The sequence below is a fragment of the Herpailurus yagouaroundi genome, unplaced genomic scaffold, assembly GCF_014898765.1.
Source record: "Herpailurus yagouaroundi ecotype Mexico unplaced genomic scaffold, PumYag 140, whole genome shotgun sequence".
NCBI lineage: Eukaryota > Metazoa > Chordata > Mammalia > Carnivora > Felidae > Herpailurus > Herpailurus yagouaroundi.
In genome coordinates, this window is record NW_024412395.1 from 81720387 (window position 1) to 81747504 (window position 27118).

The 27118-nt window shown below is 35.3% G+C and overlaps 1 protein-coding gene and 2 pseudogenes across 1 annotated transcript in view; 1 reads left to right on the forward strand and 2 right to left on the reverse strand.

Annotated features, from left to right (window-relative positions):
- CARF (calcium responsive transcription factor) overlaps positions 1 to 27118 on the forward strand; it is a 92290-nt gene that overhangs the window by 11476 nt on the left and 53696 nt on the right. Inside the window, 9 exon segments of the mRNA XM_040475900.1 lie at positions 1414 to 1603; positions 6538 to 6658; positions 10633 to 10776; positions 14244 to 14477; positions 17137 to 17299; positions 18268 to 18331; positions 23127 to 23257; positions 23634 to 24006; positions 27005 to 27100. Of these exon segments, the coding sequence (XP_040331834.1) occupies positions 1414 to 1603; positions 6538 to 6658; positions 10633 to 10776; positions 14244 to 14477; positions 17137 to 17299; positions 18268 to 18331; positions 23127 to 23257; positions 23634 to 24006; positions 27005 to 27100 (1516 nt within the window).
- Positions 64 to 721, reverse strand: LOC121030198 (40S ribosomal protein S29-like; annotated as a pseudogene).
- LOC121030199 (cell division cycle protein 123 homolog) lies at positions 9265 to 10291 on the reverse strand (annotated as a pseudogene).

The following is a 27118-nucleotide window of genomic DNA, read 5'->3' on the forward strand; positions in this document are numbered from 1 at the left end:
AACAAGATTCCTAGTCCCATATCTCTGCTCTTATTCCCTCCATTTTTTTTTGTCACATTAAAACACAATTGAAGTATTTTTATTTTATGTACAATGAGTTGGCATTAAGGTAGGTTATCTTGGATATCTGCAGTTAAAGTAGGTATCTTGGATGACCCATTCAAGGAAGTTCACATAGTCCAGCTTAATGAAGCCTGTATCCTTCACGTACTGACAGAAACACTGGCGGCATATGTTGAGGCTGTATTCACACATCAGACCATGCTGGTTTGAGCAGATGCAACAAGAACAAGAACCCTGGCCAGATTTCCTCAGTGGCTCCAGCAGAGCTGCTGGTGAACCAATTTGCACTCTCAGATGCAACGAGGCAAAATGTTGCTCTTGTTCCCTTTAATGAGGAAATATTCATGGAGCCAATTTCATGGAATTCATGCATTTTATGTAAGAGATCACAGTTAACAGATTTTCTCTACTGGTGTAGAAAAAACTTCTACTTCTGTTGAGGGATATTCCCATGGTTGTGAGTGGATAGTATCAATTTATTTACACGATTTACTTATACCTTCCTTGTTTTAGGAAGAATGAAGACAGCCTACAAAAATACATAAAATATATTAGCAAGGTAGAAATTAAAAGAATAAAAAACAAGAATGCAATGATAAAATGGAAGTAAGAAATGTATATCTTAATGAACCGTACATACATACACACGCGCATACATATGCGCGTGCACACACACACACACACCCTTGTCTATAAGCATCTACATTTCAGAATGGGAAAACCCAGTTAGTTACTAAATTCTGTGTCCATTAGATAAAAGTAATTAAGTTGATTTCCATAAAATAAAACCATTAACTATTTTTGGTTCTAGGTTCAGACAGGATTTTCTTTCAGGGAAGGATCTTCATAAAAAGAATCTTGATATAATGAGCAAATTCTTTGATATCATTTCAATATGGGAGATACATCACAATTTTCATAGATTTTCAAAAATATTTGTGTCATGTCAAGATTAATTTCAATAAAAGAAGCTCCACAGGGAGCCAGTACTTCATGGCTAGTTTGTGTTGATCTGGTTGGATCTAAGGGTAAAATTTAAATATATGGAAGAATGGATACATAATGTATTCTTCAAGCTGTCCTCCCTAACTGTTATTTCTCTCAAACAAGATTTTGATACTGATGGTATGACCATGAGTTTGAAATAATATTCTCTAACAAATACTTGGAGAATATTTACTTGAAATCAGATCAGATACACTGGTTGTAATACACCATTGATCTGACAGGAGAATGACATTCTGTTTTAAAAACTGATGAGTCTTTTATCTTGGAAAATCACTTCATTAAATTTTTGGTACAGTGAAACATTTGCTAATAATTTTGTTATTTAATTTCTATAATATGCAGAAAATTGGAGATTCTTACCGTGGCTACTGTGTAAGTGAGACTGAATTAGAAAGTGTCCTAACATTTCACAAGCAGCAAACTCAGAGTGTTTGGGGGACCCGCCAATCTCCAAGTCCAGCCAAGCCAGCTACACGCTTGATGTGGAAATCTCAATATGTTCCATATGACGGAATCCCATTTGTCAATGCAGGTACTTTTTAAAAGAAAATTTTTTTAAAGGTTCAGCACACCCATGATACACTGTGAAAATGTGGTTTTCCTAAAAGTTTTCTACCAAATTTTTCACTTTGGTGGATGACAGCTGAATGTTAATTGATGAAAATGCATATTAAACTAAAAATAAAACAAATATAACCAATTATTTTTATTATAAAATTGTATTATATTAGAATAAATAATGCTTTCTTTAGATGTATTGATAAATAGAAAATAAAAACATTAACATAGCAATTTTATTATTTTAAATATGTGTATCTGTTGAATTTTTTTATGAAATTCAGATATTCTCTTCTTTTGATTTGTCTTGTGGGACAAATATGTGTTCATTTTATGTAACTCTGGACTTACTACATAGAATTTGTATGCAATCTGGAGTTACTAAACAGAATTCTAAGACTAAGATACTCAAACATCAGATGTGTTACATATGGTATTCTCAAATACCAGGCTAGTGTGTATTAAAGTGGTAGAGTTTTGGTTGTTTTTTTTAAGGTTTTTAAGTCATCTTTACACCCAACATAGGGCTCGAACTTACAACCCCGAATTAAAAATGTGTCTCCCTCTCTCTCTGACCCTCCCCCATTCATGCTCTGTCTCTCTCTGTCTCAAAAATAAATAAACGTTAAAAAAAAAAAATTAAAAGTCACATGCTCTACCAACTGAGCCAGCCAGGTACCCCTGAAGTGGTAGGGTTTCAAACAATTCCCAGAGATTTATCCTAGGACTAGTCAGACTCCCAAGAACATAAAAATAAGTGATTTATTTCAGGACTCTGGGAATACTGAGTCAGCTGGAGGAGTTGCAGTCTTATCCTGGACCTCTGAGAGTAAAAAAAAGATACTTAGAAGAAGATGAGATAAATGTAACCTCTTCTGCCCAGGTTTCATCACTATCTTATAAAAGAAACGCAACATTTCCCCCCTCCCTAGATTTTATCCCCATGTTAACTCTCCACAGGCAACCACTACATAAATTTGGTATGTATCTTTCCAGTCTATATTTGTATACTTTGCCATACATGTTTGTCTTTATAATAATATATTGTTTTGAATACTTTTAAATATTCATAAATAGCAAACTACAGACAGTCTTATGTAAATTTTCACTCACAATTATTTCTTTTTTTTCCACCCTTATTTCTTGAAATCTGTACATATTGATACTTACAGACCTTAATTTAACTAATATATAACATTCCAGCATATCACCAGTAATATCAAAAATAATGCCACTAATTATCATTTAAGATGTTTCTAACTTTTCAATATTACACAGAATGCTGTAGTCAAATCTTGACAGTGTACATTTTCTGTTGAGAAGATGGAAATAAGATAATGGTGTATGCTTTAAAGTGGAGATGCTGGGGCGCCTGGGTGGCGCAGTCGGTTAAGCGTCCGGCTTCAGCCAGGTCACGATCTCGCAGTCCGTGAGTTCGAGCCCCGCGTCAGGCTCTGGGCTGATGGCTCAGAGCCTGGAGCCTGTTTCCGATTCTGTGTCTCCCTCTCTCTCTGCCCCTCCCCTGTTCATGCTCTGTCTCTCTCTGTCCCAAAAATAAATAAACGTTGAAAAAAAAATTTTTTAAAAATAAAAAAATAAAGTGGAGATGCTGAGTTGTAAAGTATGCCCTTTACAAGATTATTTCAAGTTGTTCTCTAAAGTGGCTGTACAGGTCCAAGTCTCCTCTCTAAAATTTTTTGGCCACATGTATTTCAGAATTTTTGGAATGTAGCATGATACTATTACAGAATAGTCCTAGCAAGTATTCTATAGACACTGTCACATAATCAAACACAGTAATACTTTATGGATAGTCACACTAGGAAGGATAAACAAAAGAACATAAATAGCCTTGTAAAATTCAGGTCAGGTTTTGTAGTCAAATGAGTTCCAAAAAATTTGTTTTCTGAACTTTTTCTATTTCAGAATTGTACATGAGGGAATGACGACCTGTACCAATTTTTACTTGTTTCAACAATGTATGAAAATTTCCCTTTCCTTCATTCACTTTATGACTTAGCATTGTGGACTTTAAAAATCTATATATTCTGGAAATTTTCTCATATATATACACACACACATATATATATATGTGTATAGAAAGATATATATAACATATATAACAATATATGAAATCCCATGATTCCATGTATTCATCATCTAGCTTCAACAACACTTAGCATATGGTCAAACTTGTCTCATTTATATCCCCCTTCTTCATTCCTACCTCCAAGATGATTTTCCAGCAAATTCCAGATATCCCATTGTTTTATGTGTAATTACTAAAGTATATATTATATGCTAAAGTATATATCTCTAAAAGATAAGGACTCTTTATACACATGCATATGTTAAGTGAAGTTACATTATTAACACTTTAAAAGAATTAACTAATTTCTTAGTGTCATAGAATGTCCAAAGTTCACATTTCTTTACTTATCTAAGAATTCTTTTTCCCTAGGTTTGTTCAAATTCACTTCCAGAGTTCACAGATCACATTTGTGTTAATTTATCTCTTAAATTTTTCATCTAAAAATTTATTTTCTCTTTTCCCCCAGGTAGTTTGTCCTGTAGAGTTTGTCATATTCTGAGTTTTGCTGATCCCATCTCTGTGATGTAGTTTAGCATGTTTTTTTTTTAAATCTCCTCTATTTCCAGTGAACTATTAGATCTAGAGGCTTGATTAAATGAGGATTTAATCTCCATTAAAGTATTGTACAAAAATGCTTCATACTGTGTACATAAGAAGTACACATAAGAAGTGCTGTGTACTTCTTATTGCTACCTATGTGCAACACCTTTTTGTGATGTTAAGATTGATCAGTGGGTCCAGTTATTTTAGAGTATTGTTAAAAATTTTTTTTGCCAATCCAAAGAGTGTGAGATGGTATTTTACTATTGCTTTAATTTGCATTTCCATATTTAGTAATAAAGTTGAACATCTTTTTATTTGTTCATTTAATATCTTATTTTTTCTTTCTGAATTACCTATTAATAGTCTGCCCATTATTCTGTTTGGTTCTTTATTTTTATTTTTAAAAAAATTTTTAGTATTTATTATTGACAGAGAGAGACAGAGACAGAGAGACAGAGCATGAGTGGGGGAGGGCAGAGAGAGAGGGAGACACAGAATCTGAAACAGGCTCCAGGCTCTGAGCTGTCAGCACAGAGCCTGACGCGGGGCTCAAACTCACTGACAGCAAGATCATGACCTGAGCCGAAGTCAGACGCTCAACCGACTGAGCCACCCAGGCGCCCCTGGTTCTTTAGTTTTAAAGTTTATTTGTAGTTCTTTATATTCTGCATATTCTTTGTTATATGTGTTGTAAAATACTGTTTTTTTAACTTTTTTACCTTTATGGTGTCTTTTAAATTAAAAAATTTTAATTTTTAATTCATGTCAGCTTTTTCAACACTTTTATTTATGACTGGTGTTTTTTATTTTAAATTTGAAAAGTTTGCTGTGCTCTGCTATACTCTACATGGAACTGGATATTTGACTTAAAATCATAAACTTTATAGTTTTCACATCCACTTATTTGTATTCTTTTGCTATGTAACAAATTACCCAAAACCTGAGGGCTGAAAACAACAAACATTTATCTCATTGTTCCTCTGGGTCAGGAATCCAAGAGCTGCTTAGCAAGGTAGTTCTGCCTCAGGTTCTGTCACAAGACTGCTTGCTCTTAAGGTGTTGGTTGGAGCTGCAGTCATCTCACCACTTGGCTGGGGCAGAATGTGCTTTCAAGCTCACTCATGTGGCTTATTCCTTGCCACATGGGTGTCTCCACAGAGCTGCCTCACCACAGACAGCTGATTTCACCCAGACAGAGCAATCCAAGCAAGAGCAAGAGAGTACCCAGGATGGAAGTCACAGTCTTTTTATAACCTAGTATCAAAAATAGCATCTTGTCACTTCTGCCATGTTCATTAGAAGTAAGTTAATAAGTCTAGCCCATGCTCAAGGGGAGGGAATTACCCAAGGACATGAGTACTAGGAAAATAGGGATCATTGGGGGCCATATTATAGGCTGGTTATTACATTATTGTAGTCCCCCCTTATCCGCAGTTTCACTTTCCAAGGTTTCAGTTGCCTGTTCTCAACCTCAGTCTGGAAGCAGATGATCCTCCTGACATTTTGTCAGAAGGTCAGTAGTAGCCTAATGCTACATCACAATGCCTACGTCATTCACCTCACTTCATCTCATCACATAGGCATTTTATCATCTCACATCATCACAAGAAGAAGAAGGGTGAGTACAGTACAATAAATTATTTTGAGAGAGAAACCCCATTCATATAACTTTTATGACAGTATATTGTTATAATTGTTCTATTTTATTAGTTATTGTAATCTGTTACTGTGCCTTAGGTTATTAATTAAACTTTATCATAGGCATATATGTATAGGAAAAAGCATAGTTTATATAGGGTTTAGTACTGTCCATTATTTCAGGCATTCACTGTGGGTCTTGGAACATATCCCCCGCAGATAAGGGGGGACTACTGTATTCTAATAGTACAAATAGAAATAAGGAAATAAATAGTTATAAAATGAAATAAAACTTTAAATGACAATATTTACTAACAAATGTACCTTTTACTAATTTCTACTTATAAGGTGGCAAATTTTATTATTAAAAATTATATGTATGTAAATATCAGTTAACATTCAGTAAATGTGGTATTATCAAATTTCTTTTCCATAATGTACATTTGGTAAATATTACAATAAACTCTTATTTTTATGTTTATACATCTTAGTAAGACTTACTGATGTTTTCTTTCCTTAAAGTTGCATAATCGAAAGTGTAAATTTTGACATTGCCACCACTAAGTTATTTTTATTCTAGTGTCCAGAACAGATGGATACTTCAATTAATATCAATAGTTGGTTTTGGCCTACAGGGAGTAGAGCCGTGGTAATGGAGTGTCAGTATGGGCCAAGGAGAAAAGGTTTCCAGTTAAAAAAAATCAGTGAACAGGAAAGCAGGTCTTGTCAGCTCTACAAAGCCACTTGTCCAGCCCGGTAAGCTTTTTTTTTTTATTTCCTTTTTTTAAATATTTCATTTTTAATAGCTAATAGACACATTTCTATTAAGTTTAAACAGTGCCAAAAAGTACACAGTGAAACCTAAGTTTCCTTTTATCCTTAACCCTATGTCTCTTTTTAAGGCAACAACTCTTAACAGTTTCTTGTGTAACCCTCCAAAGATATTCTGTGTATATGCATACATATATATCCTCCTTTACACTCAAAAATGTTGAAATCTCAGTAAAACTTATAATATTTTCTTTCCTTAAAGTTAGGTAGTTGTATACATTCTTTCCTGCTGTGAATTCACATTGCTTTATTTCCATTCTGAATACCTATTATGGTTATTTACTGCACAACTGTTTTGCCTCATACTAGTGTGGATGCAATGACATATACTACTCTATGCTTTGTTTTTGTTATTTCATTCCCAGTGTGTCTCAAAGCTGCCTCCATATTTGTACATAAAAACAAACCGATTCCTTCCTTTTATTTATTTATTTTAATTTTTTTTAATGTTAATTTTTAAAAAAAAATTTTTTTTAACGTTTATTTATTTTTGAGACAGAGACAGAGCATGAACGGGGGAGGGTCAGAGAGAGAGGGAGACACAGAACCCGAAGCAGGCTCCAGGCTCTGAGCTGTCCGCACAGAGCCCGACATGGGGCTTGAACTCACGGACCGTGAGATCATGACCTGAGCCGAAGTCGGACACTTAACCGACTGAGCCACCCAGGCACCCCATTATTTATTTATTTTAAAAATTGAAATACAACTGACAGATACCATTATGTTAGTTTCATGATTCTTTCAGTAGCCATACAATATTACATTTATGGATGAATTGTCATTTACAAAATTAGTCCTCTGATGATGGACATGTAAGCTCTGAAAAGTATTCTTTATTATTGTATATAAAACTGCAGTATAACATTATGCCTGTTTGTATACTTGTGCAAGAATACCAGTAGAATAAATTTCTTGAAATGAAATTGCTAGAGCAAAGGTTATATTCTTTTAAATGTTGACAGGTATTGTAAAGAAAGTTGTTCTTTAGAGAAATTTTACGAATTACATTCATACCAACAATGTACAAAATCAACACAGTACATTTTAAATAGAATAGGACTACAGACTGGCCATTGCTCTGGGTAAGAGTGAAAAATTTGAAGCAATAAAAGGTTTTTATTATGTTCTTTTCTAATATTTCTTTTTCAGACATTGAAATTTTTAAATTATCAAATAAATAAAATTTTAAAAGATAACATATAAAGGCAGGGTTTAGTTGATCTTTGGAACATTTTATTTCATTATCACATGTCATACACAAACCTCTGCATTCTCAAGAAATTTTTAAAGCCAGTTCAGAAGACTTTTCATATTTAATCTGGTAATGTTAACTTTAGGCAATATTTAAACCTGACTGTGAAACAAAACTTTCAACTGCTTTTAAATATAAGCAATATAAAATCTCAGGTATAACTTAAGAGAAAATCTCTGTGTATAAAGAAATAATTTTATTCTCTGTCATTCTACAAGTACTTTTTCAGTATCTACTCCATGCTCAGCAATACATTGGGAAGGAAGGAGACTGAAAGAGTCTTAAGATTTCGCTTACTCTTGGGAAACTTAAAATATTGTTGGGGTACCTCAGGGAACAGAAAACTGTGGGAGGGGCACACGGGTGGCTCAGGTGGTTAAGTGTCCGACTTCGGCTCAGGTCACTATTTCATGAGTTCGAGCCCCACATCGGGCTCTATGCTAACAGCTCAGAGCCTGGAGCCAGCTTCATATTGTGTCTCCCTCTCTCTCTGCCCCTCCCCCACTCACACTCTGTCCCTCTCTCTCAAAATTAAATAAACATTAAAACAAACAAAAAAACTATTGGAAAACATAATAGTATAGTATATAGTACCAAATGTGTCAATTAGCTAACTCATCAGAGAAGAAATATATCCATGCAAACTCATTAGCAGGAAAAGTACAAATTAACCTGGATGCTGAAGTTTAGATTGAATTTGGGTAGGTAGAGAATTAGAGAAAAGATAATTGTTTGTAGACCAGGAGCATTCTATAAATAAAGATATGGTGTGACTTTATTTTTGGTATCAGAGAAGGAACATTGAAATGATAAACTTCACAGAAAAAGCAATTTTATGTTTGAAGTACTTGAAAGTAAGATTAGGTGAATAAGGTAGAGTCATATGGAATGCCTTGAATGCTGCCAAGACATATGTACTTGATTAAAGAGCAGATAAATTCTTCAAGAGAGAACTACAAATGTGAGCAATTATTGTAGCATTGATATATCAAGTGGGTTTAAGGAACAAGGCCCAGAGGACCAGAAGGAGGCTATTAAAATAATCCAGGCGTGAGTTTTTGTTTTATTTTTATGCTTAAGATCTATTTATTATTTATTTTTACAAGTAGCAAAGTCCCTCCATTTTTTCTAGCTTAATATACATGGATATAAAAAGCTATTGATTTTACCCTGCCTCCCACCCTGACAGAATAGGGTAAGAGGAGGTTGTGAGCTCAGAGCAGCTTCTTGATGCCAAGGTGGTTCCTTTTTACCTCAGACTTGAACTCTGGTGCTCTAATCAGTTAGACTTTTGCTGATTTCTTTTCAGTTTAAGAAAATCTATGAGTTTGTGAGCATTCTCCCCAGTGTTCGGGTCTCCAAAGTCCTTGGGAAGTTGGTTACTCAGATAGGGACTGGGTTGAACTGTTACTTCACTATTTGTGCAGCTGAAAGCTGGAGAATCCTGCTCCAGGGCATCTCTTTCACTAAAATCACCTTTTAAGTTTCTCCCAGATATCAGCTCTTCCCAAGTACACAGCAGTGAATCAGTTAACTTCACCAAATGGATTAAAATCAATCAGCTACACCTTCCCACTGCTGTTTCTATATACATCCAACACAAAGTCTTCATTTAAGAATTTATACTGTGTTTCTTGGAAAACTCTTGTATGCACCTGCAAATCTTTTTCTTTTGTTTAGAAATATGATCATAGTATTGTGTATAGTCCCTTTGAAAAATACCAGTAAGCTTGTTTTCCTTAACAAAACATCAGAACTCAGCCCCAGAAATTAATTCACACCATTGTTGAAGAACAAGTTCATATTCTGTACGAGGATCTGGAGAATCATCAGTGCAATGAATAAATGGTTGAGTGAAGTCAAGAATGATGAAATCAGAACTCTTGAACAATGGAAAGTTGTCACTGAATGTTTTACATTTCAGAGAACTGTTCATTGCTATCCAGTTTGCATCCCTTGGAGCACTCCAGTTAAGCCTAGGAAATACACTGCCTCCACCCCCACCTCACCCTCACCCCACCCCCACCCCTCACCCTGGGGAATCCATAGCTTCATGGACTTTAGTGGTAAACTTGGGAAATTCTGGTGCCATAAGCATAGCCATGTTCTCATCATCCGACCACTACATTTCTTCTGCCTCGTCATCACTGGCTGAGAATGTGTTGGCGGATCTTCTCTTCCTGAAACCACCAGAGTTCCATCATGGAGTAAATAATCCTTCACATTCTGAGGAAGTGGAAGAAGACACACTTGATGGTAAGGCTTCAGAACAGTGGATACCACGTGGAGAAATGCCCCGTATTCATCCTCCAGCTGCTGCTGCCGCCACCGCCCCCACCTCTCCCAGCACCCTCCTGGAACTCCCAGGCAGGAGTTTTTTATGGCTTTCAGAAGAATTGAGAAGAGGGAAATCCAGAAACAAAATTACTATCCATAAATATTCAGATACTTTTATTGACATCATGAGTATTGTTCATTTGCTAAGTATTATGCACTGAAATATGGCTTATTTTTCAACATAATCCTCTAAATGCTTTCTAATTTAATTTAATTTTTTAAAAGTTTAATACTTAAACTTTTGCTTGATAAGTTAGATTTTCTTAAGATTATAATATAATGAAACAAATTCCTCTTTTTTTATAAAAAGGATTTACATTAAAAAGGTACAGAAGTTTCCTGAATATAGAGTTCCTACAGACCCCAAAATTGACAAGAAAATAATCCGAATGGAGCAGGAAAAAGCCTTTAACATGCTAAAGAAGAATTTGGTAGATGCTGGTGGTGTTCTTAGGTATGACATTTATATCATTTTTTTAAATTTTTACAAATTAGCTCCATTTACAAGATTTTTTTTGCTGTAAGAGAAACTATAATTATGTTTTCTAATTATTTCATTAAGAAAAGGTTTTTATAAGGGACATGTCTCACTAGTGATTTCCTAGGTATTAAAGCAGTTTGTTGCTGTATAAGCCATTGAGTTTATCAGCCAAATGTTTGGATGATGCTGACCAAAGAATTGCATATACCATATGGAAGTTTTTCCCCAAAATGACAAATACAGGTTTAATAACACATATCATTATGTATTTCACACTTTGTTTCTGACACTTCATTGGAACCGAACTTGCAGTCACCTGTATGTATTTTTTTTACCCATCTTTGATTATCTATGACAGCCAGAAATTAATTCTAAGCCCTACATATAATTCCATTTTGTACTTTTTGGGCTTCAGGTTTTATATAAGAAGAAATATTAGGGGCGCCTGGGTGGCTCAGTCGGTTAAGCGTCCAACTTCGGCTCAGGTCACGATCTCGCGGTCCGTGAGATCGAGCCCCGCGTCGGGCTCTGGGCTGACAGCTCAGAGCCTGGAGCCTGTTTCAGATTCTGTGTCTCCCTCTCTCTCTCTGACCCTCCCCCGTTCACGCTCTGTCTGTCTCTGTCTCAAAAGTAAATAAACGTTAAAAAAAAAAAATTAAAAAAAAAAAAAAAGAAGAAGAAATATTAGCCTTCCTTCTTTCCTTCATATTCAGTCTAGGTGAAGAATTTACAGTAATGCAGTGGGATTAAATATATGGAATATAGTTTTTGTGTGAACTTTAGAAAAACTTTCAGGTGTATAGAAAATGAGTAGTCAATAATTAGATCATCCAGGTTAGAGAACATTGCATATAATTTTTAAGTAGGCTCCGTTTCATGCAATATCAATCATTGCAAGCACTTTGTACAAAAGTATCAATTAAAACAGTATCCTACCAGATCATTTCATTTTCCTAGCATCTGTTTTTTGGGCACTGCACTGCTGTATGAAAGATCTGTATTCATCTTCTAGTTAATTCTCTTGCTCATTGGGGCAATTGGAGATGGGGTGCTGTTAGAGGCAGTTTATTGAGTTCCTATCAGAGAAGATTCTCCCACATAACTCAGTAGGCACTGAATTATAGCCACTCTTTGTTTAGACAGATTATAGGTGGAACACAGAAGTTATAATTTGGGGACAAAATAAGAAAATGGGAAAATACACAATTTAAAAGATGATGACTTTAGGGGTGCCTGGCTGCTCTGTCAGTTGAGTGTCTGACTTTGGCTCAGGTTATGATCTCACAGTTTGTGGGTTTGAGTCCACATGGGGTTCTCTGCTGTCAGCAGAGAACTCACTTTGGATCCTCTGTCCCCCTCTGTCTTTGCCCCTCCCTCACTTGTTCTCTTTTTCTCAAAATAAATACACACACTTTAAATGCACAAATAAATAAAAGATGATGACTTTAAAAGTCTTGTTAGGGGCGCCTGGGTGGCGCAGTCGGTTGAGCGTCCGACTTCAACCAGGTCACGATCTCACGGTCCGTGAGTTCGAGCCCCGCGTCGGGCTCTGGGCTGATGGCTCAGAGCCTGGAGCCTGTTTCCGATTCTGTGTCTCCCTCTCTCTCTGCCCCTCGCCCATTCATGCTCTGTCTCTCTCTGTCCCAAAAATAAATAAATGTTGAAAAAAAAAAAAGTCTTGTTATTTTGAGGTAAAATTTACTTAACATGAAAATTTTTTTATCATGTTTCAGAGCTGGCTTTTTTTTATTATTTATTTTTTAAATTTACATCCAAGTTAGTTATCATATAGTGCAACAATGATTTCAGGAGTAGATTCCTTAATGTCCCTTACCTATTTAGCCTATCCCCACTCCTACAACCCCTCCAGTAACCCTCTGTTCTCCATATTTAAGAGTCTCTTATGTTTTGTCCCCCTCCCTGTTTTTATATTATTTTTGCTTCCCTTCCCTTAGTTCATCTGTTTTGTATCTTAAAGTCCTCATATGAGTGAAGTCATATATTTGTCTTTCTCTGACTAATTTCGCTTAGCATAATGCCCTCCAGTTCCATCCAGTAGTTGCAATTGGAAAGATTTCATTCTTTTTGATTGCTGAGTAATACTCCATTGTATATATATACCACATCTTCTTTATCCATCCATGGACATTTGGGCTCTTTCCATACTTTGGCTACTGATAGCGCTGCTATAAACATTGGGGTGCATGTGTCCCTTCGAAACAGCATACTGGTATCCCTTGGATAAATACCTAGTAGTGAAATTGCTGAGTTATAGGGTATTTCTATTTTTAATTTTTTGAGGAAACTCCATACTGTTTTCTAGACTGGCCGCATCAGTTTGCATTCCCACCAGCAGTGCAAAAGAGATCCTCTTCTTCCACATCCTCACCAACATCTCTTGTTGCCTGAGCGGTTAATGTTAGCCATTGTGGTTTTGAGTTGTATTTCCCTGATGACGAGTGATGTTGAGCATTTTTTCATGTGTCAGTTGGCTATCTGATGTCTTCTTTGGAGAAGTGTCTATTCATGTCTTTTGCCCATTTCTTCACTGGATTGTTTTTTGGGTGTTGAATTTGATAAGTTCTTTATAGATTTTGGATACTAACCCTTTATCTGATATGTCGTTTGCAAATATCTTCTCCCATTCCGTCAGTTGCCTTTGAGTTTTGTTGTTTCCTTTGCTGTGCAGAAGCTTTTTATCTTGATGAGGTCCCAGCGGTTCATTTTTGCTTTTGTTTCCCTTGCCTTCAGAGACATGTCAAGTAAGATGTTGCTGTAGCTGAGGTCAAAGAAGTTGCTGCCTCTTTTCTCCTTTAATGTTTTGATGATTTCCTGTCTAACATTTAGGTCTTTCATCCGTTTTGAATTTATTTTTGTGTATGGTGTATGAAAGTTGTCCAGTTTCATTCTTCTACATGTCACTGTCCAGTTTTCCCAGCACCACTTGCTAAAGAGACTATCTTTATTCCATTGGATATTCTTTCCTGCTTTGTCAAAGATTAGTTGGCCATACGTTTGTGTGTCCATTTCTGGCTTCTCTATTCTGTTCCATTGATCTGAGTGTCTGTTTTTGTGCCAGTACCATACTGTCTTGATGATTACAGCTTTGTAATACAGCTTGAATTATGGAACATGAAATTTAAAATATGATTTTCATATATATTTAACTCCTATACCCCTCCTTTACTTTAGGGCCAGAGTAAAAGTCTATAAAGGTTCATAAAGATTTTTATTTAATTGAGTATAGAACCAACTTAGAACAAGCAGAGGACATTTTAAGATTTATTTATTAGTTTTAAATTGCTAATTATATTCATTTAATATGATATCATATAATCTTTTCTTAAAAGGTTATTCTTTTTCTTGATGAGGTTTAACATAAGTAACTATGATCCATGCCTTTGTTTAATAGCATAATTTTAAATATTTCCACTTCTCAGATGGTATGTACAGTTACCTACAAAGCAAGCTCATCAGTATCATGAGTTAGAAACTTCCTGCCTTGCTTTGTCACCTTCCCCTTTTCCTGTGCCTTCTCTTGAAGAAGAGGAAACTGCAATCAGGGATGAAAATTGCACATTACCCTCACGTCTACATCCTCAAGTAGCACATAAGATTCAAGAATTAGTGTCACAAGGAATAGAACAAGTGTATGCAGTAAGGAAACAGCTAAGGTATGGTAAAAACAAATTGTTCTTTTACATTTTTCATTTTTGTTTGTTGGTTTAAATAATACACTTACCAGGGTGCCTGGGTGTCTCAGTTCGTTAAGTGTCCAACTCTTGATTTCAGCTCAGGTCATGATCTCACAGTCGTGGGATTGAGCCCTGCATTGGTCTCTGCATTGAGTGTGGAGCCTGCTTAGTATTCTCTCTCCCTCTCTCTCTCTCTGTCCCTCTCCCACATACATGCATGCATGCTTTCGCTCTCTCTCGAAATAAATAAACATTAAAAAAGTAAAAAAATAATAACACTTTTATTATCATAGACATTTTCCAGGATGTATGCTATCAGAGTAGATAAGGATTATAATTTATTAATTTATTAAAATAATCTTATTATGAACTGATCATTTTGTAGCAGATCTTTGGCAAGCCATGAGTAATGATTAAAATTACTCATTTAAGGGGCGCCTGGGTGGCACAGTCGGTTAAGCGTCCGACTTCAGCCAGGTCACGATCTCGCGGTCCGTGAGTTCGAGCCCCGCGTCAGGCTCTGGGCTGATGGTTCGGAGCCTGGAGCCTGCTTCCGATTCTGTGTCTCCCTCTCTCTCTGCCCCTCCCCTGTTCATGCTCTGTCTCTCTCTGTCCCAAAAATAAATAAAAAACGTTGAAAAAAAAAATTAAAAAAAAAAAATTACTCATTTAAAATATTCCATAATCAGATTTAACAAATTGGACTATTTCTGAATGATATATAAATTGAATTATATAATAAATACCTTTAAAAAAAACCTTTGTAGAACCAAAGATTTTAAAACCTAGGCCAAGATACTTATTTAAGCTATTTGAAATGCAATTAAATGTATTACAACAAAAGAACATGGATAGTTCTTTTTTTTTTTTTTGTTACTAGAAAGCATTTTATTAACGGAAGTTATAAAGCAATATTCATTTACGTACATAGATCTTTGTATGATTAAATTATATGTAGCACTCTGGTCCAATGTCATTGATACTCAAGATACAATAATTATTATGTGGCGCTTACTATGTATGTAACAGATATTGTATGTACTTTATATGCACGATCTCATTTATTCCTGCAACTTTATAAAGTTGATATATTTACCTCCATTCTTCACATGAGAAAATGGACACTATGAGTGGGTTAAATAACTGGCTTAAGAGGTAGAGGCAGAACTGAAATCTAGATCTAATTCTACAGCCTGTGCTCTTTACCATGATTTCTGATATTTATTCCTGGCCTTATTCCTACTAGTTATAGTGTAGTTATAACTAGTTACAGTAGTCTGATCTGAACAACACAGTGAGTATTTCCTAGGATTATTTCTTAATTAATATATGATTTTTCCTATTTAACAACTTTCTTAGACATTTATATTCATTTTCATTGGGGCATTGTTAGAACAGACCCCAAATTTGGTAAAACCATACATTATTTACTAAACTTGAATCTTAAGAACAGAGGTATAATACAGCTCTGCAGTATGGTCTATAGAATGTAATGCACGAAGCATATAAATACTGCACTTTATCATTTCTTTTTTTTTCCATTTTATTTAATTTATTTTTTTAATTTACATCCAAGTTAGTTAGCATATAGTGCAATAAGATTTCAGGAGTAAATTTCTTAATGCCCCTTACCCATTTAGCCCATCCCCCCCTCCCACAACCCCTCCAGTAACCCTCTGTTTGTTCTCCATATTTAAGAGTCTCTTCCCCCTCTCTGTTTTTATATTATTTTTGCTTCCTTTCCTTTGTGTTCATCTGTTTTGTATCTTAATGGACTTTATCATTTCTTTTATGTATTTTTATACATTTATATGTCAGTGCTGTCTTCTATTTCTATACTCTCTTTTATCTACTTATAAAATTGGAGTAGATCACATTTTATATAGTAAGTGATGCCTTTTGGCAACAGTGTAAGATGATGTAGGCCCAAACTTTCTTACTTACTGGCTAGATGTATAGCTTTGGCAAATTATTTAATGTCAGCAGCCCTCAGTTCCCTCATCTGTAAAGTGAGAATGATAATTGCACTTTCTTTTTTTTTTTTTTTATTTTTTTTTTCAACGTTTATTTATTTTTGGGACAGAGAGAGACAGAGCATGAACGGGGGAGGGGCAGAGAGAGAGGGAGACACAGAATTGGAAACAGGCTCCAGGCTCTGAGCCATCAGCCCAGAGCCTGACACGGGGCTCAAACTCACGGACCGCGAGATCGTGACCTGGCTGAAGTCGGACGCTTAACCGACAGCGCCACCCAGGCGCCCCGATAATTGCACTTTCTTCACAGGATTATAGTAGGCATTAATGGAGATCCTTGATGTCAAATGTTTAGTACACTGCTTGACATCATTAACATTCAAAACATATTATGCCTAAACTGAAAATAGTGATTCTTTTAAAAATTCATAAAAATGTCAAAGCTCACTCTAAGATACATAGGTGTTTAATGAAAATACTACATTTTTTAATCCATATGATTTCTTTGATTTAATGTATGAAAAAATTTAAACTGGAAAAATATAAATTATAAAGCTATAAACCATGCTTTACATAAGTTTATGCTAAAAAAACCTTTTTCTCATTTTATCTGAAGTATATTGCTAGATTATTTATGTTTTTATTTTGTTTTATGCTCTCCACAGAAAATTTGTGGAAAGAGAACTATTTAAACCTGATGAGGTGCCTGAAAGACATAACTTATCCTTTTTTCCAACTGTAAATGATATTAAAAATCACATCCATGAGGTACAGAAAGCCTTGAGAAATGGAGATAATGTGTATAACTCAGATATTATTCCAGCAACGGTATGGTTACAACTGTAATTCTTTGTTTTATTATAGAATCTTTCTCTATTACTTTTGGCCTTATAGTGGTGGTTGTTAATAGGCCATATAAATGATTGTGATGAAAGAAAAAAAAGTCTCTTAAAATGTAAACACTGTGAACCCTCAGATGATGATTTGACTGAAATTTGTATATTACTGTCACAAGAAGAAATATCAGTGAATAGCCATCTCTGACTATAATAACAATAGTAATCTTCATTTAAAAATCAACATTATTTTATCTCTGTATAAAGTGTATCTTATTCACCTAACATATATTTATTGAGTATATACTGTGTATATCTCCCTCTCTTTTTAAATCAGTACAATAGTTCAGACTTGAATACACAGCATTTTTGTATCTACAAAGGGATGATATTGGTTCTGTATGCCATCTATGGATATCAGTTTTACGTCAACTGTGATGCTTTAATTACCCCTGAATATTGGTCATTTCTATGAAAATTTTGCTTACTCTGAAGGGAATAATATAATTACTCAAAAACTAATTATAGTACAGACAGTAATTATGGCATTAAAATCCTAGTAGCAATACCTTTTGCTCTCCATGTTTTTACTATCCAAATTATGTCTTCTTAACTGAATAGATTCAGATTTTAAGCTAGTCCTACTATTCTTTTCCATCCAAAACTCTCTTGATTATTCACTGTCCAAAGTTCAGGAAGTAAAATGGATTTGTTTAGTGATGATCTTTGCCATCTCTGCTTGCTATCCGAATTTTTGCTATCTGAAATTGGGAAGCTTATGTATTTGGATGGTGAAGTATACTCGTGCTTTAAGAATATAAACAAGTGAAGAGAGTAATCACTGAATAAAACACAATTGTACTGTCATTGAATAAAATATGACAGTTTTATTGATGTTTTAAAATATTTTGCAATATAAATTCTTTATTGTTTTTACTGAAATAAATGTTTCCATTTCAGCTTCAGTGGACTACAGATAATGGGCATATTCTCAGAGAGACTGTGACAGTTACATTTGCAGAAGGTATGTTATCCTGAATATCTTTAAAATATAAAATCAGTGTCAAAACTGGAAGATACTTATTTTTTTCAATTTTTAAAAAATGTGTATTTTGAGAGAGAGAGAGAGGGAGGGACAGAGGGAGGGAGCAGGAGAGCAGGAGAGCATGAGACGGGGAGGGGCAGACAGAAGGAAAGAAAGTATCCGAAGCAGGCTCTGCACTGTCAGCACAGAGCCAGACATGGGGCTTGAACCCACAAACTATGAGATCATGACCTGAGACAAAATCAAGAGTCAGACATTTAACTGACTAAGCCACCCAGGTGCCCCAAAACTGGAAGACATTTAAGGTATTATCTCATCTAATCAAATTTTATGGATGAGGAAACCAAGGCCAAAAGAGACAAGAGCAACTATGTTAGGTTTTGTCAAAATAATTCCAGCTGTTTAAACTTCCTCATGTGTATTATTCAGCCATAAAAAAGGATGAGCTGTTGCCTTTTGTGACAACATGGATGGACCTAGAAGGTATTATGCTAAGTAAAATAAATCAGACTGAGAAGGACAAATACCATATGATTTCCCTCATATGTGGGATCTAAAACCAAAACAACTGAATAAACAAAAAGCAGAATCAGACTTCAAATACGGAGAACAAACTGATAGTTGCCAGAGGGGAGGGATGGTAAGGTAATGGGCAAAATGGGTGAGGAGGAGTGGGAGATACAGGCTTCTAGTTATGGAATAAATAAGTCATGGGAATAAAAGGCACAGCATAGGGAATATAGTCAATAATGTTGTAATAATGTTGTATGTTGACAGATGATAGCTACACTTGTGAGCATAACATAACATATAAAGAAGTTGAATCATGTGTTATACACCTGGAACTAATGTAACATCATGTGTCAACTATACTAAAACAAATTGAAATAAAAAATAAGGGATGCCTGGCTGGCTTAGTTGGAAGAGCATGTGACTCTTGATCACGGGGTTGTGAGTTTGAGCCCCACATTGGGTGTAGAGATTAAAAAATATGTATATAAATAAACTTTAAAAAATAAAAAATTTCCTCACATAATCAGCTTTTATTCTTTATGATTAAAATTTTGAGGCTGACTACTAGTACAGTTTACTCTAAAGTTAGGCTAATTCCAGTAGTAATAACCCTAAGGTACCTTGATCAGGAAGCTATTGTCCATTTTGTATGGTTTGTTTTTTCTCATATGTGTACTCTTATACTCTCTTACTGATCCAGATTTATTTCACCTTTTTTTTCCCCTTTCTTCTGAAAACATGTTTTCTCCACTTTTATATGGCAAACTTCTCTCACCAATGAAATCAATCTCTTTGGCTTTAAGTGTTCTCTTAACTTCACCCCCTGTATAAAGTTAGACATTCACTCTTTGTACTTACCTCTGCATTTAACATGGTATCCTTTTGTTTATAGGTCTGTATCTTTCATCATGATTTGAACTTCTCAGGGGCAAAGATTGTATTTTATTCAAGTTAACATACCTAGTTCCTAGCATAATGCCTGCTACAAAGTTAATATCTAAATAAATGCTTTAGAATAAATTAATGAATAGCTATATACAGTACAATTTTTTCTTTATTCTTTGATTGATTAACCTTTAAGAGAGCCTGTGCATAGAGAATAACGTTCAAATTCCTTAACATTATTCATTTGTTCTGCACATATTTTACTCACTGTGATAAATGTTGGACATAAAAAAGAACAAGTTTCTTGCTCCATTGAATTTCAAGTTTAGCAAGAGAAAAAGACACTATAAACAAATATATTCTAGTTACTGTTATAAATAGTGCCATGAGAGAGTTGTGCAAAATTTTGTGGGAATAGTGATAAAGACATAACTTAATCTGGAGAGTAGGGAAGTGACACTTGAGAAAGTGGCTTTTAAACTAAGGACTGAAGAATGGTTAGGAATCTGCCAATCAAAGGAATAGCTTTCAAAGCTTAGCAACAGAGAGCTTGGTCATGTTCAAGGAACTTAAAAAGCTGGTATGGTTCTAAGGGTAGAAAATGCTTGGAGATAAAAATGGGTATGCAAAATGGGCTTAGGAGGCCCTTTCAAGCTGTCCAAATGAAAAGTGATAGTGGTTTGGTGTACAGTTGGTGGCATTTATACTATAATTGGACAGATTTTAAGAGTTTTTTAAAAAGTAGAATTCAAAGGTTTGATTGTTGATTGAATAGGTGTGAGAGGTAAAAGAATGGGAATGATCTGGGATGACTCGGGAGTTTCTTCCAAGAGCAACTGACTGATAGTAACATTTACTGAGTTAGGCAACACTGGCATAAGAATAGGATCTGGTGGTGGCAGGGGAAGAGAAAAGAAGCTCATAAGATCAGGTTGGAAAACCTTGGGTATCAGAGGAACGGATTAGGAAGAAGCCATCTTGGGATGGTTGAAAAGTAAATGGGTGATGAATGAAGAAGTAGAGACAGTGTGCTGTGAAGGGAATATGGAGTTGAGGGAAGGGATTTTCAGATAAGAAATATCTGAAGAGATAGATGAAGATGAAGGTACTTGATAGCTTTGGTGATGGGAAGCTGAGGAAATTTCTGATAGTTTCTTTTCTCTTTAAGTAAAAGTGCTAAGAATGAAAAAGATCTCAGGAAGTGTGGCCAAGATTGGACATTTGAAATCCTTTATAACATAGAGTGAGAAGAACACTGTAAGGTTGTCAGTATAGCTGAAGGTCCTGTTGAAGTTGATGATCATGAATTGGTATTGGTAGTAGTAGCAAGTTTCTTTTTCAGTGGCATTCAACTTCACACATATAGGCCCTGGAAGCCATTTTCATTCAATGTTAGGATTTTATCAGGGGTTATAACAAAGTAGAGAGAGGCAAAGGAGTTTAGGGTATTTGCAAGGAGTGACTGAAATTATAAACTTAAGACTCTACTAAGCTAAATGGGGAGAGAATTTTATTAAGGGAGAGGTTGATCTGAAGAAAACTGAGAAATCAATGGACTGGAGGGTCACATGAGGTTGAACAACAATTGTAGTGAAGTACTTGAGCAAAATCTTTGGAAAAATAAGAGGCTGTGATCGAAGAATGGGATATTTGAATTAGAGATTTTTAGATTTAGAATAGATGAGGTTGTGACAGTAGTAGTAGCAACAGAGTGAAGTAGAATGACAATTAGAAATGAAGAAGCCAAAAAGTGAAATAAATCAGACAGAGAAAGAAAAATACCATGTGATTTCATTTGTATGTGGAATCTGAAACCAAAACAAATAAGCAAATGAAAAGCAGAAACAGACACATATATACAGAGAACAAACTGATGGTTGCCAGGGGGTCGGGCGGTACAGGGATGGGCATAATGGGTGAAGGGGATACAGGCTTCCAGTTCTGGAATAAACAAGTCATGCGGATAAAATGGAATATAGTCATTGGTACTGTAACGGCATTGTATGGTGCCAGATGGTAGCTACACTTGGGGTGAGCATAGCACAACATATAAACTTATTCAGTCACTATATTTTACACCTGAAACTAATGTAACAATGTGTGTCAACTATACTTCAGTTTAAAAAAGAGGGAATGAAGAAGCCAAGAAATGTGAGAGTGTTGTTTAATCCTCTTAGCAGTCCTTTGAAGAAGATTTTTATTTTGCAAATGAAGAAACTGAAGTTAGAAACCGAGTTAAGTAGCATGTTGAAAGTTACAGAAAAAAGCTAGTGCTTAAATCCATCCTTGTCTGGGGCGCCTGGGTGGCGCAGTCGGTTAAGCGTCCGACTTCAGCCAGGTCACGATCTCGCGGTCCGGGAGTTCGAGCCCCGCGTCGGGCTCTGGGCTGATGGCTCAGAGCCTGGAGCCTGTTTCCGATTCTGTGTCTCCCTCTCTCTCTGCCCCTCCCCCGTTCATGCTCTGTCTCTCTCTGTCCCAAAAATAAATGAAAAACGTTGAAAAAAAAATTAAAAAAAAAATCCATCCTTGTCTGACATTAGGGCCATTTTTTAAAATTACTTAGTGTGAAAACAGTAAACAGTTGCTGATAATTGGTTTTTGATTGACTGAGATGAATTTATTTGGGTTAGTACATAAAAATTACATGAGAGGAACTACATTCCCTAAGGACAATTACTTTAGCAATTGAAGTATTAAGAAAACAGAGATTTGTACTCCTCATTTATTCCAAAATGAGTTATTGAAAGAAATTTAGTACTGTTATTATTGAGGACCCACTTTATGTCAGGCATTATCCAGGCACTAGGGCTACCGAAGACGAATTAAGTTTGGTCTTTGTAATTGAGACTCAATAGGTTTCACACATCTAGAGAAGTTTAGGTGTAGTTCAGCATCATAGCACGGAAAATGGGCTAGATTAGAGTTACAGAATCTTTCAAGGAAAGAAAAATACTGTTTCCTGTGTTTCTGGAAATAGTGGACAAAATAATTTCTTTTTTTTTTTAGTGGAAAAAATAACTTTTTTAATGTTTATTTATTTTTGAGAGAGAGACAGAGCAAGAGTGGAGGAGGGGCAGAGAGAGAGGGAGACACAGAATCCAAAGCAGGCTCCAGGCTCTGAGCTGTCAGCACAGAGCCCGACGCGGGGCTGGAACTCACGGACCGTGAGATCATGACCTGAGCCGAAGTCGGATGCCTAACCGACTGAGCCACCCAGGTGCCCCATAGTGGAAAAAATAACTTCATAAAGTCATTTCCAAACCTTTGACTTTATTTCCTATTCCAATTGTGATAGTAAATGTTGTAATAAAATGTAGCATGCTAGAAGCCATAAATGTTATTTTATTTTGACGGCTTATTTTTTTATATAACTTAGGAAATTCACCAGGAGAATCAATTAGCACCAAAGTGGAAACAAATCAGACAAGGGGTTCTTTGTCTCCAGAGCCAGCCCACTTGCTCTCTTCACTTTCCTCATTTCAGCCAAAAGTATTTACTCAACTGCAGGTAGGTAGCCAGTGAAATAAACAAATTTGAAGCCTTTCCCTTTCTTCCTCAATCTCTCCTCTTCTAGGTATTTTATAGAATTGTTATAGAATCGTAATAATGATCAAAGATGTTTTTATTATTAATTTCCTGACTTTTTTGTATCTTGATATAAGATAATTTAAACAATACATTTTGAAAAAGTTGGAGTTGACCATGCATGCAATAAAATTTAGTTGTACTACTATTCCTTTGATTCTTGTTTCTGTCCTCAATATTTGTTAGTAACTGTACCATTATATTTTATTCTAATTGTGTGTGAAAAGAATAATATATCCTATGAAAAAATTATACTTAGTAAATTTAAACATTGATGTAACTCTTTTCGGTTTAAAAGGGTTTGCAGTTGCAACCAAGATTCACTTCTCCTGATGGATCACCGACTCTGATATCAGTAAATAACCACCCTTCCTCCAGTCCTTCAAGACTTCTGGACTCATTAGAAAGTACTGTAATGAATAATAATTCTCTACTGCTTGGTCAAAGTCATAGCCTTCAAACAGATACATGCCTGACCCCAAACAATAGCATTATTACCTCTACCATGGGTAACCTTCCAGGACCAGATCAAAATCTAGCTGCAATGGACCAGCTGGTGCAAGTTGGAGATGTTGAGGATACAGAGAATATGGAAGGAAGTGTTCATCGGATTCTGTTGGGAAATGTGCAAACCATCCCAATACAAATTATAGATAACCACCCAGCTATTAGTAAGTTAAAAGCAACTTGTGATTTTATTTTTTTTAACCTTCATGGACTATCAGTGCTATTGTTTTTAATTTAAATTTGAGTTAGTTAACAGTATAGTATTGGTTTCAGAAGTAGAATCCAATAATTCATCACTTCCATATAACACCCAGTGCTCATCCCAGTAAGTACCCTCCTTAATGCCCATCATGCATTTAGCCTATACCCCCACCTACCTCCCCTCCAGCAACACTCTGTTCTCTGTATTTAAGAGTCTCTTATGGTTTCCCTCCCTCTTTGTTTTTATCTTATTTTTTCTTCCCTTCCCTGTGTTCATATGTTGTTTTTTAAATTCCACAAATGAGTGAAATCATATGATACTTGTCTTTCTCTGACTTATTTCACTTAGCATAATACATTAGAGTTTCATCCACATTGTTGCAAATGGCAAGATTTCATTCTTTATGATTGCCGAGTAATATTCTGTTGTATCGTTACTATTACACTACAGAAAAAAACTGTCATTTCTACTCGGGTTTATAATACATAAGTTGATAAAGTAAAACTACCAGAAAAAGGGAAAAATGTCAAGAGCATAATAATTTTTTTTTTCAACGTTTATTTATTTTTGGGACAGAGAGAGACAGAGCATGAACGGGGGAGGGGCAAAGAGAGAGGGAGACACAGAATCGGAAACAGGCTCCAGGCTCTGAGCCATCAGCCCAGAGCCCGACGCGGGGCTCGAACTCCCGGACCGCGAGATCGTGACCTGGCTGAAGTCGGACGCTTTAACCGACTGCGCCACCCAGGCGCCCCAAGAGCATAATAATTTTTAAACTTTAAAAATTTTTTTGTCTCTAGCAAAGTTATTCATTCTCTGATCACCTCAGTTTACATGGAAAATCTGTGGTGATATGAAATCATATAAAATGAGGGTCATTTTAGAATGTATGAAAAAAATGAGAAACTTTAAAAGGAAAAGATTTAGTGTAAAGGTTATTATGGAAAATTTGTTAAAAGGAAAAATGGGGTGGGCAGCTATAAAATTTTTAAAATTTTAAGTTCTAGACTTAAATATAGAGTTCTGTAGAAATTGAAAGGAAACTAGTTAAGTCTTAAGGACTTAACTTAATCCAAGACTTTGTTACATTCACTTTGTAACAAACCCAGTCAACCTAGTAATAAATTCTAACTCCTACTTGACCTGTGTCACTTCCATTCACACAGATTGTTCTGGATTGGGTACTTTTGTGGGAAAAGATTTGCATTTTGCTTTGAAGAACATAAATTTTCATAGAAATTATCCTTAGAACATACAAAGTATTTACTTTCCATTCTTAGTCATCATTATTTTGGGTAAGGAAAAGTATAAAATACTTCCTTCCAGAAAAGAATCATTATATTTTAAATTTATTGGAAACATTACTTTTAAGAAAATTTATCCAGAGGGCTGTGACAATAGATGAGAAGGAAAAGGAATATATGGAGACTAATCCTCACAACCGCATGAAATAGTTGATGATGTCCCCATGCTACAGATAGGGAGACCAAGGCTCAGGAAGGTTAAGTAATTGCCTAAAGTGATAGAGCAGAGATTTAAACCCAGATCTATCTGCCTCAAAAGTTTCTTTACATTCTAACATGCTTCCTCCCTCTGTGTTGTACCAAGATATTTCTGAGAGCTCTAATTCAGATTGCTTTAAAGGAGACCCTCTTTGGATCTGAACCTGCATGATTTATCAAGTTAGATCATGATCCGAGGGACTCCCTCACCTGCATATGAATTCTCAGGGTCACTCAAATCCATCTTCTATTGGTTTTCTCTATGGTGTGGGCTAAACTCTCCCAATACACTCACATGTGACAAGCATTAGGTGTGTTCAGCACTTTCCAGAGCAAATTTTGGTCCCCTTAATCTCAGTTCCCTGTAGCAATGGAAAAACTGATATCCCTGAAAAAGAAAAAGATTTCATCTTAGATATCCCACCTGCCTGTTCAAGATAATAGTGTTTCTGGTATGCTACATTCTGATTAATTTGGTCATAAGTACTTTATTTAAAATCAGAATGGTAAGTGCATTATGCAGTGTTTCAAGTAAGCAAACACATAACTTATGTAAGTAAGTCAGAGCTATCCATTAAGATGTGGCATATTTTTTTCTAACGTACTAATGTAGTGGAGTTTCTTTAAGGAGGGAAAATTTTCCTTGATATATGATCACATATGGAAACCATATGGGGGTAGTAACATATTGGTAAATTTGTAATATATATGCCTGCTCTTTGCAGAACATCATTTTCAAATAATGGGAGGCTTCCTGACTTTTATTTACACATATTTTTATTAAAGGCAATTAAGTTTATTTTTTAAAAAGTATTTAAGTTATTTATTTATTCTGAGAGATAGAGAAAGCATGAATAGGAGGGAGGCAGAGAGAAAGGGAGAGAGAGGATCCCAAGCAGGCTCCGCCCTGCCAGTGTGGAGCTTGATGTGGGGCTTGAATTCACGAACCGAGAGATTGTGATCTGAGCAAAAGTTCAATGCTCAACTGACTAAGCCACCCAGGCGCCCAGAGGCAATTAAGTTTAAATATGAAATACTCCTCATAATTTTATAAAATTATGGACTGCTTTTTTGTCAAAGTATCTTTAGATATTTATCTTAAATATTAAGATATTTATCTTAAAATCAAAATAACTATGATTTTCTTAGTCTCTTCTTTTTTTCACTACCAGAAGCATTAAAGAATTTTTTTTTACTTCTCAACATTTAATTTTCTATTCTTTTTCTTTTAGTTTTTTTATTGAAGTTTAGTTGACACACACTGTTACATTAATTTAAGGTGTACATATACTGAAAGAATTATGAATGATTATTAAGATATCAGAAGTACTGAGTTCTCAAATACACTGCTTTTCAGAAAACTACTATTTTTTGCTTTGCCTCTAAATTCATATAAAGATTTTAGTGTTATAAGTTACATTAACCTTTAGGGTTTTTCTTTTATGTTTGGTTTTAAAGTTGGAGAAAATCCAGAAGGTACCGTTTCTGTGAACCAAGTTAAGCAAGAACCCAAAGAACCAGCATTGTCTATGGAAGCAAAAAAAAATTTGGACTGTAAGAAATTATCTACTA